Source organism: Ambystoma mexicanum, chromosome 2p, assembly GCF_040938575.1.
Source record: "Ambystoma mexicanum isolate Mex_15411 chromosome 2p, UKY_AmexF1_1, whole genome shotgun sequence".
Taxonomy (NCBI): Eukaryota; Metazoa; Chordata; class Amphibia; order Caudata; family Ambystomatidae; genus Ambystoma; species Ambystoma mexicanum.
Genome location: NC_090923.1, coordinates 1,224,789,565 through 1,224,805,880, shown reverse-complemented (window position 1 = coordinate 1,224,805,880; position 16,316 = coordinate 1,224,789,565). Strand labels below are relative to the sequence as shown.

The 16,316-nt window shown below is 46.2% G+C and overlaps 1 protein-coding gene across 1 annotated transcript in view; it reads right to left on the bottom strand.

Annotated features, from left to right (window-relative positions):
* LOC138567367 (transforming protein RhoA-like) overlaps window positions 1–16,316 on the bottom strand; it is a 231,592-nt gene that overhangs the window by 122,968 nt on the left and 92,308 nt on the right. The window contains exon 3 of the mRNA XM_069645506.1: window positions 881–1,001. Within this exon, the coding sequence (XP_069501607.1) occupies window positions 881–1,001 (121 nt within the window). The remainder of the gene's footprint in view (window positions 1–880; window positions 1,002–16,316) is intronic.

Sequence of the window (16,316 nt, the reverse complement as noted above, 5' to 3'; positions counted from 1 at the left end):
TGTGCCATTGCACTGAAGGTGCTGTGTGTCACAATGCAAAATGATGATGCCTATAGAGTTTGTCAGACTCCAAAACCAAAAGATGCACAGTGTTTAAATCAATGAAAAATACATGAGAGTGGGAAAAAGGTCCCTCTCTCCAGGTTAGAAATTAAAAGTCCAGCAAAAGTGCTCGGGGTCTCAAAGGTAGAAGGGAATTAGCACATTTCTGAGAATTCTCCCTTACACAGGCCATCTCATCTGGCGGCTACGTCGCCTAAAATAGATGTATATTTTATTGAGTGTGTAATGTTTTAACATTAAAACCTTTCACAATCACACTAATACTTTAGCATTCTACAAATACACATTCAAATTCACACAATAGTAGTAAAATAAACTGAATTACAACAACCCACGACAAACAACAATATCAATACCTTGTAGAACTATCTTAACTGAACTCCATTATATTAAAACCGGCAAACTTAAAAGAAGTTTTGTTGGAGTGGAATATCCCCAGATAGTGCAAATATTTATTTTTAAAAAGCAATGAGTCCAATAGACAGTTGCCGTTTATCAAGCACCTCCAGGTTATCCAAAATCACAGCAGTGGGTGAATGTATAAATCTACTAAAAAAGAAAAGACGCCTTAGTAACAAATATGAACAAGTTAAGATTAGATGGTGGAGGGTTTCCACCTCCTCATATTTACACAACTCGCATGTCGTATTTACCCGGGGACGACCAATCCATCGGCCCATCACTTCGAATGTATGTAGACAATTAAATCTGAATCTCAAAAACCAGGTTCTATGGCAACGAGAGGGCGACTGGAGACATAAGCTAGCGTGGAGTAGGGATTTAAAATTAATATTCAGTTCCACGTCACATGACTTACCCAAACTGTCTGGGCTGTCGATAGAGAAGCACATCAGAATTACATCAGTGTCTGGGTAGGATAGGGGTCTTAAACGGTCGTAGTCTTCCTGGCCAGCTGTATCCCAAAGTGCAAGTTCCACCTGTGAAGGGAAACATAGAAAAGTGGTTTGGTTACGGACTAATGACCTAGAGACTAAACTCAAACAAAAATAGTTTGAACAGTGAGGCATTCGCGTGATTGAGCATCACAGCCCAAATCACATTCCACAACAAGGACTAAAACACCAGTGTGACATGTTGCCAGTTGACAAGGCCAGTAACCATATATCATAAAACCTTGCAATTTCCTTTTCGTCAAGGCACCAACAGGAGGCACCATTTCCCGTTTAGAGCTATTTTCCTCAAGCCCTGGGCTCAGGGTCTTTTAAGTGCATTTTGCTGACTTGGGTACTACAAGTGATTTCCTTCAGCTCACTGTTCGGATTGATTTTCTATACTCTGGCCGGGTGGACAGATGTATACAAGGCCAACCTAGCATTGTGACAAACAACTATGGGAGCTGTAGCCAAACCAGTACAAGGTAGCAAGGCGAGTGGTCTTGGCTAAGTCTCAAGAAGTGGTGAGCTGTTAGAACAGTTTTTCTTAAGTCCAACTAAGGGCTTAGTAAAACAGGACTCCACTCTTAGTATACAGCTGTACCACCAGAGCACATGGTAGCGTAGACAGAGCAGCCAGGCTCATCTTAGGAGGCAGAGAGGGCTGTAGAATCCGTACAATTGTAGTACACATATGGTTCAAAGAAACACTATCTATTGTAAAAATAAAAGGCTTTATTTAAATACAAGTAGTCCAATGTAAATCTTGGGTGAATAAGTACTATCAAATTATATATAACCACAATTATAAAAACACAACACTATGCTTTAAAGTACACAGACCAAACCATAGACCCTGTTCAGAAAACAAACAGTATTTCCAAGCAAGTCAGACCTTATCAAACACATTTAATAGATGCCACGCCTATTCATGGTGAATAAAACCATTAGTTACTTTACAGTAATTCAAGGGTAGTAGACCATGTCAGTTATGCATTGACACTCAGCAAAGAAATCACATAATCAACCAACCCTGTTACCAGGAAACATTTCTAAATAGTGGAACGCAGATTCAAGAAATAGTATATACCTATAACTACTTTAAGGATAGCACAATTATTCTAGGCAAGACCTTTTTTGTTTAATATACAATTACAGTTTTTTCAGCTCAGTGGAACACAGACTAAGTAAAGCAAGAACTCTACACTAATTTAGGATTGCACCAGGCAGACCAAGTTCAGCTACACCTAAAGAAAACCTCAAGAATTGCACGCAGCTATTCTAAGCAGGCAAAACCTAATGTTGTAAGGAACACGTTACTTACCTGTAACTGTTGTTCTTCAGTATGGGTCTGTCATGGATTCACATGCTCATGAATATTCCCCGTCGTCAGGCTGGGAATCCTCGGTAAAGAAAAAAATCAGTTTCACTTCTGAACTGTCTTTCTCCTAACAACCAATCACTGGTCTCTGGGTCATACTGCCCCCACCCAATGTCTCTGAAGATGGTGTTGCTGGGTGGTGTGTGCTGGATGGGAGTGGGGCTGTGCAGTGGTTCTGGGCTGTAGCCCAGTGAGCTATAGGATGCGGTGTCCACATCCTGCTCGTGTCGGGGCACGCTGGCGGCAGTGAGTGCTCTCGGGGGTTTGTGCCCCTTTTCCGTGCTGTGACACTGCGCTGATGTCCCCCTGTGACTCAACAGCGGGCCTGCTGGAAGGTGTGGCCTCTGTGTTGGATACTACAGCTGCGGGAGTGGGTTCAGTGGGCCTGGAGGTGCTCCTGGTGGCCTGTGGTGTTGTCGTGGGGCCTGCAGTGCAACCTGCAGGCCTGGTCTTGCTGGGCCAAGGTGTTTTGCGGTAGTCCATGCGCCTAGGCGTAGCCTGTGTGCACCTTTGTGGGGTGGTGGATGCCCTGGAGGCACAAATTCCTGATTAGACTGCCCCCTCGTCTCCTCTTATGATGTGCAAGTGCCTGTAGGGGACATAGGAAATCCTGTCAGGTATAGTTCTACAACATGTGTCGGCATGCAAGACACATTTGCTATGGTACAGAGGGGGGCACCACACATTTGGACTGATGGGCATGGTTGGTCTGGGGACATTGCATATGTGAACAGCATTGTGGGGATGGTTGCAGCAATGTGTGCGACACATGGCCAGGTGGCTTTTTGCATTTGTGTGGGGCTGGCAGGGTGTCCATGCTGGGGATGATGTATGGCATGCATGTCTTTGGTCATTCATGCCCTCTCATCCCCTCGCCTGGGTGGCACACACCTTGTGGGTGTGGTGGCTTCATCTATGGCACTGCCATGGCTCTATGGGGCGCTGCTGTGCAGCCAGCAGTGTTGTGCTGTGCTGTGGTGTACTGCGTTTGGCTAGCTGTGTCCATGTACTCCTGTGTGGCTCGGCTACCATACCAGCATGGGACAGGCCAACTGGGCCGCAACATGTTGGTGTGACTGGTGCACGGTGTTGTGGTTACTTACCATCCCTGCACACTGCTGTCACTCAGGGGTGCCTAGCCCCATGGCTGCTGGGGGGGCGGAGGGCTGATGTGGCACCCTGTCACTTCACCCTGATTGGCCTGCCAAGCTGCTGGGTCTGCTGACATTTTCAATGTCCACTGGGGCACCTTGTGCTAGGCTAACATTTGTGCATGGACTCCCTCAATGGCCTTCACGTCAAGAACCAAGCTACACTTCTCCTCCCAGGCAGTCAGGACCCGTGGTTTGCAAGGAACCGCTGTCGCTGGGCTTGTAATTGGAAATTGCAAGCGTGTACATCACTATGGCAACACTGGAAAGGTATTTTGCCTCACCCAAGATGGCGCACGCAATTGCATCGCCAGAATACAGTGACATTGGACGTCACGACAACCCGGAAAACCAATACTCCCATAAAGCCTGGAGGGACCCGGTAAGCCCTGCGTCGCAATATTGGTTCTATCCATATTGCACCAACGCATATTTCACCTTTGGCCCTGGCGCCTCTAGCCTTCTCCGCTTTCAGCCATTCTGCTGCTTTTGTCTCGACTCTGGTGCATTTTGCCTCTACTGGCAGCTCTCGCTTGCTCTCATAGGCTCTATTTCTCCCCCTGCCTTCCTATTGTGGGGTAATCTTTTTCTTCTGTGCATTTGAATTACGTTCAAACCTTGCTCCTCCTCTGAGTGTTCTGCGATCCTGAGCGAACACTGCAGGGGCTTTTGAGTCTTGGTCCTGCCTACTTGTATCCAGCCAAGTTCAACGTTGTACCCATCATCCGTGGACTTCCATATCTGAACCATCAGAGCCACTACAAGGTTTTTTCCTCGTTATTGGACTTGCCACCTCGGGTGAGCCTTCTCTGCCCTCCTGTGTGTCCATTCAGTCGGCGGAGTGGCTACTTGGGGGCGGAACAGGCCTTACCTCTAAGAACCCAAGCCATCTAAAGCAACAAAGGTAAGGCCTGTCACTAACAAATTGCAACGCCCAAAACAAATAAATGTAACAAATACAGGAACTGGGTGCAACCATTCAGGGTCTGAATGTAGAAGTACAAAACCTGAAAGCCGAAAACACTGTGCTAAAACAGGCGATGACTCAGCTGGATGCTGCATTAGAAGTATCCTCATATCACATTTCACCAGTGGAGAAATACTATTGAGACCCAAAGAAATACAAGGAGTTTATGGACACCTGTACTGTAACCTTTGCGTTTCACCAAGCCTCCTTTCTAATCAACAGGTCTAAAGTCAAGTATATGGTTTCCCATCTATAGGGAAGCGATCTGGCTCGGGCTACGCCATTGGTAGTGGCAAACAGCCTTTTGATGGACTAGTACTGTCGTTTTTTTGCTGCTTTTTCTCGAATATTTGACAGACCAGAGTTAACATATACAAAGCAAGACACCTTGTTGGACTTCTCTCAGGGAAGTCTGCATTTTCTGACCTATGTGACCAAATTAAACAAATGACTCAGACGGCTTAGCCAGAGGAAGCTTGTTTCACTCTTTTTCGCAGACAAAATCAAAGATGAACTGGCAAAATACCAAGACCTGCATCATTTGATGAATTGGTAAAGATAGTGCTTCAAATGGACTACCGTCTAAAAGAGCGCAAGGCAGAAAAGAGAAAATATCAAGGAGGTTCTTCTCGAACCGCCACCGTACACTTCACCTTCTGAAGGGACAAATGCGAGTAAACCCAGGCAGATGGGGGCGGCAAGAGGTCCCTTATCGGAGGAAGAGACAAAGGAGAAAAAGCAAAAAGTCTTTGTATGTATTATGGATCTGCTAGTCATCTAGTACAATCCTGTCCTGTGGCTTCCCCTCGCAATGCGGGAAACGCCAGCTCCCGCTCATAGAAGGGACCATTGTCCGAGAGAATTCTGTTGGTCCCCACACATGCGAAGCATTAAAGCCACAGCCCACCTCTACCTTGCCTTTGTTGATCATCAAGATAAGTCTGGTAGTTCCACAAGATCCCAGCATCAACACTATAGGAATGGTGGATTCCAGAGCCGCTGGAATATTCATTGACAAGACCTGGGCTCTGGACCCATTATTGAAAATACAGTAAACATGATTATTTCTATTCAACAACACCATGAAGACATAGCCTTCGACTTGATCACAGCTGCACATTACCCTGTAAGTCTGGGGAATCCTTAATTGATACTCTGCAACCCCTTCATTAACTGGGCTGCCAGATCGCTGTCTTTGGGTTCCGAGAAGTGTGTAACCACATGTTTGGCTGATACAGAAGACAAAGAAACCACTGTTCAGTGACCAATGTCCAATAATCATTCCCTATTGATCTCCAATGTAGTGCCTTTGAGTACACACAATATAAAAATGTGTTTTCGGAAGAAAAGGTGCTTCCTTCATCATCGCCCCAATGATTGCACCATAGAATTCCTTCCAAGATCTGCTGTTCCCTTCAGTTGAATGCTTATTTTCTCTCAAGGAGAATAAACTGTTCTGCGGAAGTAGCAAGACCGTTATTTAAAAAATGGATAGATCACAGAGTCTAAGTCATCAGGAGGTACTTCCTTGTTTTTATTCCAAATAAGGACACCACAGAATTACATTCCTACATCGATTATAGAGGTCTTAATCAAGTGGCTGTGAAAGACAAATAGCCCCTTTCACTTATACCGGACATCTTGGAGGCGGTAAGATCAGCCCAGATATTTACAAAACTAGACTGACGCAGAGCCTATCATCTGGTTCGGATTTGCACCGGAGACGAGTGGAAAACAGTCTTCAGGACTTCATTCAGTCATTACCAGTATCAGGCGATGCCTTTTGGACTTGCAAGTGATCCAGCAGTGTTGCAACGCTTCATGGATCACATATTTGAAGATCTATTACTACACACCGTCACTGTGGATCTGGATGATATATTAATATATTCTCAAACAACAAACAGACCCTCTAGTTTATGTCGATTTTGGGATCCCGCAAATTGCGCTGAAAAAAGATCTTTTCGTGACAAACTGCCATTTTGCGCAAAAAAGACCTGCAAAAACTACCATTCCAGGGGTCCAGGTTCTCAATTTTGACGCAAGAAATAAAATGTGCACACACATCTCATCACTTGCACCAAAAAAGAGCAGCCCAATCCACAAAGGGCACAAGAATGGGCACATTTTATATGCGCGTCCATTCAGAGGCCTTTTTACCTCCCTGCGCAAATCAGGGGGCGCTTTTCCAAAAAAAGTGCATCCCAAATTTCCAAGCAAGACGCACTTTTACATGTGCAGAAATTGTAGGCGACCCTTTGCGCATGGGGCATGGGGGTGCCGCTGCATGAAAGGGTCTTTCCTGACCGGGTCATGCATTAATTTCTTTAAGGTATGAACTGCTGCTGTGTCACTTGCATTTCTGTTCCTCAAACAAGATAGAAATGCATTTCTTGGGGGTCACATTTTACAGTGGCAGGCCCCTGAAGGGCCCCATTAGGGACAATTCTCACTTCTGTGCCAATTCCCTCAACTTTAAGAGAACCCCTTTTGCTGGACTTTAGGATTTTTTCATTTTAACCCTGGAGTGAGTGAGCCCTTTTTCTCACTCTCTCATGTGTTTTTACCCGATTTGGATTATGTGTTTCCTTTTGTTTTGGAGTCTGACAAAACTCCATAGGCATCTACTTTTTGTATGGTGACACACAGCACCTTCAGTGCAGTGTCACAGTGAAATCTTTTTCTCATAAGGTTTAAAAACCTTTTCAGGTGCAAACTACTGTTCTCCAGAATAGTCGCGAAATTGACTTTACTTACCTTTTCTCTTTGTGGGTCCAGCACACACCATCTTATGTGCAGTTTATTTGTTTATTTGATATAGCGCAAAACCAAACCCGCAGGTAGCCGGGCGCAAGCATTACAAGGATACTTGAGAACTTAGTTACAATGGAAAACAGAATAGGCAGTGGGACAGTTCAGCAGCGTTACAGTCTGAGTATGCTTATACAATTAGTGCCAGGTGTCAGGAGCATAAAGTACTAAGTAACTATCAGCCACAGTTTTGTAGTCCCGGAAGGATCCAGTGAGATTCCTAGATACTAGCGATAGTAGTCGGAAATCCCTATGGGGGGTCAGGTTTAACAAGGGCATAGTCGGGGGGGGGGGGGTGACACTCTTGATGAGTGGTTCTGGTGAGAGAGGGTGATTACGTTGGAGGTCATTCGATCGTATCCAGGAAAGAATCTAAGGTTGGTCCTTTCTAAGTTCTAAGGGGAGTTTATTCCATGTTTGGGCTGCTATGACTGGAAAGCTAGCGCCGCCAGCTGTACTCTTTTTGTATCTGGGCACCATCATCTTGTGGGGCGGTTTGAGATTCTCTTGTTAATTCTATTTGCTAGGTAGGGAGGAGCTATATTGTTAAGGCCTTTGGACGTGAGCGAGAGAATTTTGAGGGTAATTCTGTCTTTAATTTTTAGCCAGTGGATGTTCCTTCTGGAAATAGAGACATGGGCTCTGTTAGGAATGTTTAAGGCTACTCTAAGAGCGTTATTTTGGAGTTTAAGGATATACTTGTTAGATCCCGCATATAGTGCATTGCAGTAGTCCAATCTGGATATGATAAGTGCATTAGCTAAGGTAATACAGCTAGCCTCTATTATGAATGGTCTGCATGCTCTGATCAGTTTACAAGTATAGGCTGTGGAGGAAGCTAGGGAATTAATGTGTTTCTTGAGAGTGAGTGCTGAGTCCAGATAAACCCCCAGGGTTTTGACTGCAGGCATCACTTTGATGACATTGTTGTCAATGTTAAACAAGGCATAATTCGGGTCAAGTTTTTTTAATCGCCGTCTCTGTGCCGAGGATCAGAATATCCGTTTTGTCATCATTCAGGCAGAGGCCGTGGGATGCCATCCATGCCTGAATGAGGAGATCTATCTGGTTTACCAAAGCTGAGTCTTCCAGGAAGTTACCCGAAGGATAAGGATCTGAGTGTCATCTGCATAGTTAGTGTAGATGACGCCCAGTCTGTCCAACTTGTCAGACAAAGGTTTGGTAAAGATGTTGTACATAGTGGGAGACACACATGATCCCTGGGGGACACCGCAGGAGACTTGTATGGGATCAGCAGTTGCTAGGGGGGAGAAGACTCTCATTGTCCAGTTAGCAATGAAGGATTGTACCAGGGTATGGCATCACTTGAAAAGTGGGCAGCGGAGCCAAGGTGATTGCATAATACTGCATGATCTACCAGGTCAAAGGCTTCCGAGAGGTCAAGGAGGAGTAGCATAGCTGATTTTCCATTATCCTTCAACTCGTCAATTTGAGTCTTAAGGTCAATCAGGGCTGTTTCAGTGCCGTGAAGGGGGCGGAAGCCGGATTGTCGTGAGCCTAGAAGGTTGTTGGTTTCAAGGTAGTCCTGAATTTGCAAGTAGGCTACCCTGTCGATAATTTTGAGTAGGAAAGGGACGGTAGTGATGGGTCTGTAATTAGTCGGGATGGAGGGGTCGAGGGTTTGTTTTTTTAGCAAAGGTAGGACCCAAGACTGTTTAAGGTTGTTGGGCACTAGGTTAGTTTTAAAGGAGGCTTTAATCAGTTTGGAGATGAAGGGAGCTAGGTCTCTCGCAGCATCTTTTATGATTTGGGCAGGGCAATTATCTCCTTTACAAGTAGAAGGCTTTAGAGAGAGTATAATTTTTTCTGTCTCTAGTATAGTTATTTGTTTGAAGCTAAAAGGGTGAGGTGTGTTATTAGTCTGGTTTAGGTAAGGCTGTGCCATAGGAGTAGGCTCCACTGGCAATAGCAATGCGGCTTTTTTGGTTGCAATTTTAGTTTGAAGGGAGCCAATTTTTCCTGCAAGGGCATTTTGAATATTAGTGCACCACAGCTTATTTTTGGGAGTATTATCAGCTTGCGGAATGGGCGATTCCATTTCCCGGAGGATGGAGAATAATTCCTTAGTGTCAAATTTAGCTTTAGCTATTCTGTCATTGTAAGTATTCTTTTTAGTGTTAATAATTTCCTTTTTGTACTGTTTGGCGTGGTTAGCTAACTTAATTTTGTTCTCCTCAGTAGGCGAGTGTCGCCAGATTGATTGCAATTTTCTTTTTTGAGTTCTGAGGTCTTTCAATTGAGGTGTGAACCAGTTAAGTGTGAAAGTTGTTTGCCTTTACGGATTTTGGTCGGGGCGATCGGATCTAGTACCTTGGTCATAGTGCCATTATAAGTTTCCACAAGTAAGGTCGGGTCTGTGATATTGCCTATATTGTTAAGGGTGGGGAGGAGGTGTGGAAGGAGTTGTTCTACTGTAATGTCTTTTTTACTTCTAGTGGGGAGAGGCGGGGCCATAATTATAGGTTTGGGGTGGGTAAGGTCAAGTGAGGCAGAGAATGAGATTAAATGGTGGTCTGTCCATATTTGAGGAGTTATACTGGTGATACTGATGTTGCAGTTCGAGTCAGCGACCCAGTCTAGAGTTCTACCTTTAGAGTGTGTGGGGCTAGTGACTTTTTGCGTTAATCCATAATCATGCAGTAGTGTGGCGATAGATGTGGCATGTTTGTCATTACAGTCATTAAAGCCAAGGTTGAGGTCTCCTAATAGTAAGATTTGCACGTGATCTTTTGTATTGTTAGTCAGGATACTAGTTAGGTCATCCTCGAAAGTTCCTAGTGGTCCAGGTGGTCTGTAGATCACATAGATAGTGAGAGTATGGTTACATGAGAGTTTGAGTTTGGCAGTGAGAAGTTCAAAGGACTGAGATGGCGTGGTAGTGATTAGTCTGATCGGAAGGTTAGCTTTGTGGATAATAGCTAAGCCACCTCCTTTGGTATTGGGTCTGTCAACTCTTGTAGCCGTCTGGTATTGCTAACATAATAGCAGGGCCAGCAGCCTCATGGAGCCAAGTTTCAGTTATGAACAGCAGGTCTAGATTCTCATTGGTTAGGGTATCTGAGATCTCAGTGGCGTAGCCATAGATCTAGCATTAATGAGGGATCCGGTTAGCGAGAGGGAGCTAGTTAGTGTGGTAATGGGTGGTTGCATCTTTTTAGTTGAAGTAGCTACTTGAGATATTAGCCGCTTGGTAGGTGAGGCGCCTAGGGGTGGAGGAGCGGACTTGGGGTGTTGTGAGCGTTTGTTCATTGGGTTAGTTAGGTTGGTATAGCCCCTAAATGTGTGGTAAGATGATGGTTCATATAGATTTAAACATGAGACTAAGGGCTAGACTATCCTATCTTTAGGTGGGTAAGAGGCAGCGGATACAAGTGCCATGATAGTAAGGAGGCTCAATGCAAAGTATACTGTATACTTTTGGGAGGTTATCATTATAGTAGTGGGCAATGAGTAACTAAGTATACAAGTTAGTCTAGGACCTGGCCTTACATGGACATGTGTAGTTTAGATAGTGTACTGGGAGTTAGGTGGACTGGGCACGTGCGATTGTACTGTAAACTACAATGGCTTAGACATATGCAGATTAGGCATGGTACTGGACATGGGCCGACTAGACAGGTACAGATATGCTATGAGCTGCAAGTGCAATTGCAGATTAGGCTAAAAACAATTGTACAGGCAGGTAAATATTAGTATGGCCACGGGGTCTGTCTAGGTTTGACAATCATAGAATAGGCAGAAAACACTATGCAGACAAGTAGGAACCAGCGTGGTAGCAGGTCTATCTAGGACTGACAATCATAGGTTAGGCGAAGAGCAATATGCAGGCAGCAACAGCTAAGGCAACTGGCAATAGTGTTGTTTCCAGTGGTCGCCTAGAATTGCTCCATTAGAGTGGGAGCAGCAGCAATACAACTCAAACATAGCATTACAGTGATATGCATGGCAGTAGTGCTACAGTGTAGATATAAAGTTAGCAGGATAATAATTTGCTATGTGTCACGCCACTTTTGGGGAGACCGGGGTCCGTTGCACCCGCTCCCTCTCCCACCTCCTGGCGGATCTACCCGCGCTTGGGCGTTCGCCGGGGGGGGAGAGGTGCTGGGGCCGGTGCTAGAGGGCTGCGGCGCATGCGCGGGAAACCACTGTCTCGATTCCGCGCATGCGCCGTAGATTGGGCCTCCGTGCTGGGAAGGGCTTGCCTTCCAAGCCTCGTTCTGGGTCCGCCGGCGCTCGGAGACGAAACGGCTTGCGTTTCAGGCCTCGCGAGTGCCGGCGGCCCATAAGAGGAACCGAGAGCAGTAGCAATTTGCGTCTCAACGCGGTTGCTACGGTCGTGTTGCTCGTTCCTGCTTCTTGTGGTTCCTGTTCCCTGTGCCTGGTCTTGCTTCAGCTCCAGCCTTCTCTTTGGTTCCCCTGCCTTGCTGGTCTCCAGCCTGCCTGGTTCCCAGTCTCCTGTTACCTGCTTGGGTTCTCCTTTGCCCCCGTCTGCTCCACGAGCCTCCCTGGGGTCCAGTTCCCAGTCCCCTTCTTTTCCCTGGGGATCCCTACTCCTTGTCCTGGGTTCTCCCTGGGTCTTTCTGGGCTTAGCCTCTCCTCCAGCTTTCCTGGGGCCCTCGTTCACTGTCCTTGGATTTACCTTAGGGATCCCAACTCTTGGTGGTCTCCCCTCCCAATCTGGTTCCCTCTTCCTGTCTGGACCTGCCTGGTGCCTCATCCTTTGGACCTACTGTACCCCGAGCAGATCAGTCATCCCAGACCAGTTACGGGAAGCTGCTTGAACTTGTCTCCCTGTGGACTGGGGGCCTTACCTGGTATTCATCTGAGAGGTTCCTGGACTATCTTGCTTCATCACCGGATCACGTACCTTTGGAATAGACTCTTTTGGACTTCACCCGTATCCAGTAACTTTCCATCAGACTGTGGCCTCTCCTGCCTGTGCTTGCACAGTCCCTTCATCACGTTAATCAGGAGAGTGCCTTCCGTGACGCTGGGAGTTGGTCCATTCACCACCCTGTGTCATTAGGGTAGTGGAGAGGCTGGTTCCCCGAGTCACATGCTCGTCATTTCACTGGATGCAGCCTGGCGGTCCCAACTAGATCCACTGTCAAGAAAACAGGTACACAGTTCTCACGCACTTCTCTGCTTGACACTATGGAAGTGTGGTGAATGAAGCAGGCAATTATACATTGGCTGGCCCAGGTGAGCATTTTGAATCATTCAGGCTAGACAAGATGATTTAGTTGATACGCCTATAGGCTGAGGTGGGCCCGAAAATCAAAGATGCATTACACAGCTCAGCACAGGTTGCTACCATAAGAGCCAGTATCATATCTGCTGACTGTGAGTGTAAGCTATGTAAGTGTAGGCAGTATATGGTGCAACACCTATAAGAAAGCGTGATAGTAAGAATGTCATTATATGTCCATGTAAACAGGGCATACGTAATGCGGCATGAGAGCCCACAGGAGGTCAGACAACTGTGAGGCCGGGCAACAGTGCACAAGTGTCAATGTCCAGGGCACAAGCAGTGCTGGGGGGTTACTTAGTAGCCCCTTATCGAACCTACTCATGGAAAAACTTTTTATGTTACCCTCACTACTTTAAATGGCTGGTGGCAGTGGTTTAATGTTCCTACCATTGTGCTTTTCTATCGCAGGCTGAACCCTCAGCTGCAGTATAGCACCCATCGGTGACCATTTTGTCAAAATGGGGCAGGTCTTTTATCGCTATTTTCTGTTTGTGAGGTTTTTCTTGGGTTTTAATCTGCGCGCCAAGGCAGGTTTGAGCCCCATGTCCGCTTTGCCTCTGGGGGGCTTCAGTACTGAAACCTGCCTCTGGCTCCAGCATGTCTGGAAGGGCAGGAAGTGAGGGAGGTTCACAAAACTCCACTGTCTTCTGTCTTTAGGAATGCTAGACTGCACCCAGTCCAGATTGTCTGAAGTCACCCTGCTGTTTGAGTGACAGCCAGGCTGTGCATGAATGGGAGTAACCTTCTTAAAAGGCGGGGGTTTTGGGACTAAACCCACAGTCTACCACTGGGAAGAACCACCCGACGAAGAAACCGTGAACGAAGCTTGCTGCAACCTCCTGGACCTTTGTATTGCCTGGTGTAGCCCTGCTGCTGTGCTGAAACTCCTTTTCTAGTTGACAAGAGAAGCTCCGTTAGGGACGACTTTCCTTGGGTTAGTGGGACCAACTAACCCCGAGACGAACTCCACTGGACCATCTTCCCGACTGACTGTACCTCCTTGATGCTGCAGGAACTGAGTGCCTGGGGTCATGAAATTCGTAGTAGATTTCAACGTCTGTGATCCGGTCAAAAGCTCCAGGCGTCTCCACAGGTCCCTCCAGAAGGACGACGACCAGACCGTGAATCCCCTCACCAGGAGTGCAGGACTCAAGGAGTGAAGGAAGCCCAATCGGATTCCAAGATCCACGCTGGTGCAGTTTACCCTGCGCTGAAACCACAAAGTGTCGCTGACCTGAAAAGAGCCAGTAGCTGCTGCCGACCTCCGAATTGTTGCCACAGGAGTCCTCCAGACGTCCTCCCTCTTGTCCCCACGACTGAGGCCCAGGACCCCAGGATCTGCATCTCTGCAACCAGACAGAAGCAGGCTGGACCACACTTCTAACCAAAGGCACTGTTCTGACTTGGGGTACTTACCTCAGTGTCTTTAGCTTTGCTCTTCTCAGTTGAGACTTGCAGTAGCTACTTTGCTAGAGTTGATTTCAGCTCTACCCTTCACAAGTTACAGCTTGTGACCCTACAGTGATTTTTCTTCAACAAACTCTCTACCTTTGTGCAAGACTGTCATCTTAGAAGTGCCTCAGCTCCATAGACTGTGCTCCAATTGAGTTTGGCTGTCCTGGCTCCCTGCAGACCTGTTCCATTCGACTTTGATACTTACTGTCACTCAAAGGTGATAACTTGGTTTTTAACTATTTTCGCTGGGAAAGGTTTTTATGTAGACTTCATTGGAAGATTTAAGTGCTCACACGCTCAGAGAACCCGTTTAACCTTTTTTCCTTCCCTTAACCTTTCCTTTCTGCAAAACTCAGAATTTACAGAGTGTACTTGTGATATATAAATGCCATTACCGCTCTACTTGGTGAAGTAACCTCCAGGTGTAGGAAGTGTGCAAGACGCATCGCCAAAGATTATCTACTAGCTTTGTGTGGATTCTGGAAAAGTATTTTAAAGTATATTTGATTGTTACATATATTGTCCTTTTTAAAGAATGCTCATTTAAAAACTGTTCAATAAATATTTAGAACAAAAACATTGAGTAGAACAAGTTACTTACCAACTGGAACGTTCTTTCGACTGGATGTTCCTCCCACGTATTCCTTATCTTTGATCAATTCATTTCCAGCTTGCTGGCCTTGGAAATCTTTTCACAGTAGAGGGCGCAGCGTGTCGACGTCCGTCAAGTCGGTGTCCCTCGAAGGCCTCCGTATCGGTGCCGACGTCACCATAGGTATAGTCTCACGCAGCGTCCGTTGCTCAGTTCCATTTTGAGGTGCTGTTTTGCCTTGTATGAGATGGCTAATACCCTTGAAGGAGCGTAGGCTGCAACTACAAGGGAAGTTATACTGTGGGGAAAGATGGGAGGGGCGATAAGGAATACGTGGTAGGACCATCCAGTCGAAAGAACGTTACAGTTGGTAAGTAACTTGTTCTTCAAATGGATTGTGTCCTCTCACGTATTCCTTATCTGTGATAGACTCCCAAAGCAGTAATGTGTAGAGGAGGCGGGAGTTAAACGAAATGTTTCCCTTTAAAGATGCACAGGGTGCAACACAGCTTTTCCAAATTTTGTCTCCTGGCTAGAGGAGGAGGAATCAAGACTGTAAAATTTAGTAAAGTATGTGCGGACAACCATGTGGCAGCCGCACATATGTCTTTAATTGGAACTCCTCTTTGGAGAGCTGAAGAGGCTGCGATACCCCTGGTTGAATGAGCCCTGAGATATTGAGGAGGCTCTTTTCCTGCCAATTTATAGCACTCTATAATAGTTAATATAATCCATCTTGAGATGGTTTGTTTTTTAATAGGTAAACCTAATTTGTGCCCTGCATACCCCACAAACAATTGGTCTGCTTGCCTAATCCTCGCCAGTCTGCTAATGTAAAAACTCAAGTCACGCCTTGGATCCAGCCTGTGCAATCTCACTTCCTCTTTCCCTGGATGGGGAGGAGGATAAAACTGGGGTAAGGTCATCTTTTGTGTGATAAGTATTCTGAGACCGCCTTTGGGAGACAATTCGGCTTCACTTGGAGAACTACCTTATCTTTGTGAAAGATTGGATGTGGAGGTTTGCAAGACAAAGCTTGTATTTCGCTCACTCTTCTGGCAGAAGTTAAAGCAACTAGAAAGACTGTTTTAATAGTGAGAAACCTTAATGAACAGCAATGAAGGGGTTCGAATGGAGTACCTATTAGAAATTTCAAGTCTAGGTTTAGGTCCCACAGTGGAACCTGAAAAGGAGTTTGGGGGGGGGGGGGGAGGGGGAGAACATTGGTTAACTCTTTCAGAAATTGAATCACTATGGGCAATTTGAAGTATGAAGGCTCCTCCGCAGTGCGCTTGAAGATTGACAGCGTTGCGAGGTAGCCCTTAACTGTGCCAATTTAAGACCTGAATTTCCCAAATATAGAAAAATAGATAACACCATTGGTGTGTTACATGAAAAGGGTTCAATATTCTTTTCTCTACACCAGCTGCAAAATGTGTTCCAACGGCAGCGGTATAAAGATTTTGTTGCTGGCATTCTGGCTGAAAGCAACACCTCCATTACGTCATCCGGGAGATCCCAATCCTTGCATCTCAGCCTTTCAGAAACCAGGCGCTAAGGTTGAGGGTCTTGATATCCGGATGGACAACCCAACCTCCCTTCTGCGGGAGAAGATACTCTCTTTGCGGAAGACAAATCGGAGGACAGATGGACGTGTCTAGAAGATCCGGGTACCACGTTCTCCTGGCCCAATCCGGGGCAATTAGGATCATGGGTTTCCGGAATCTCCTC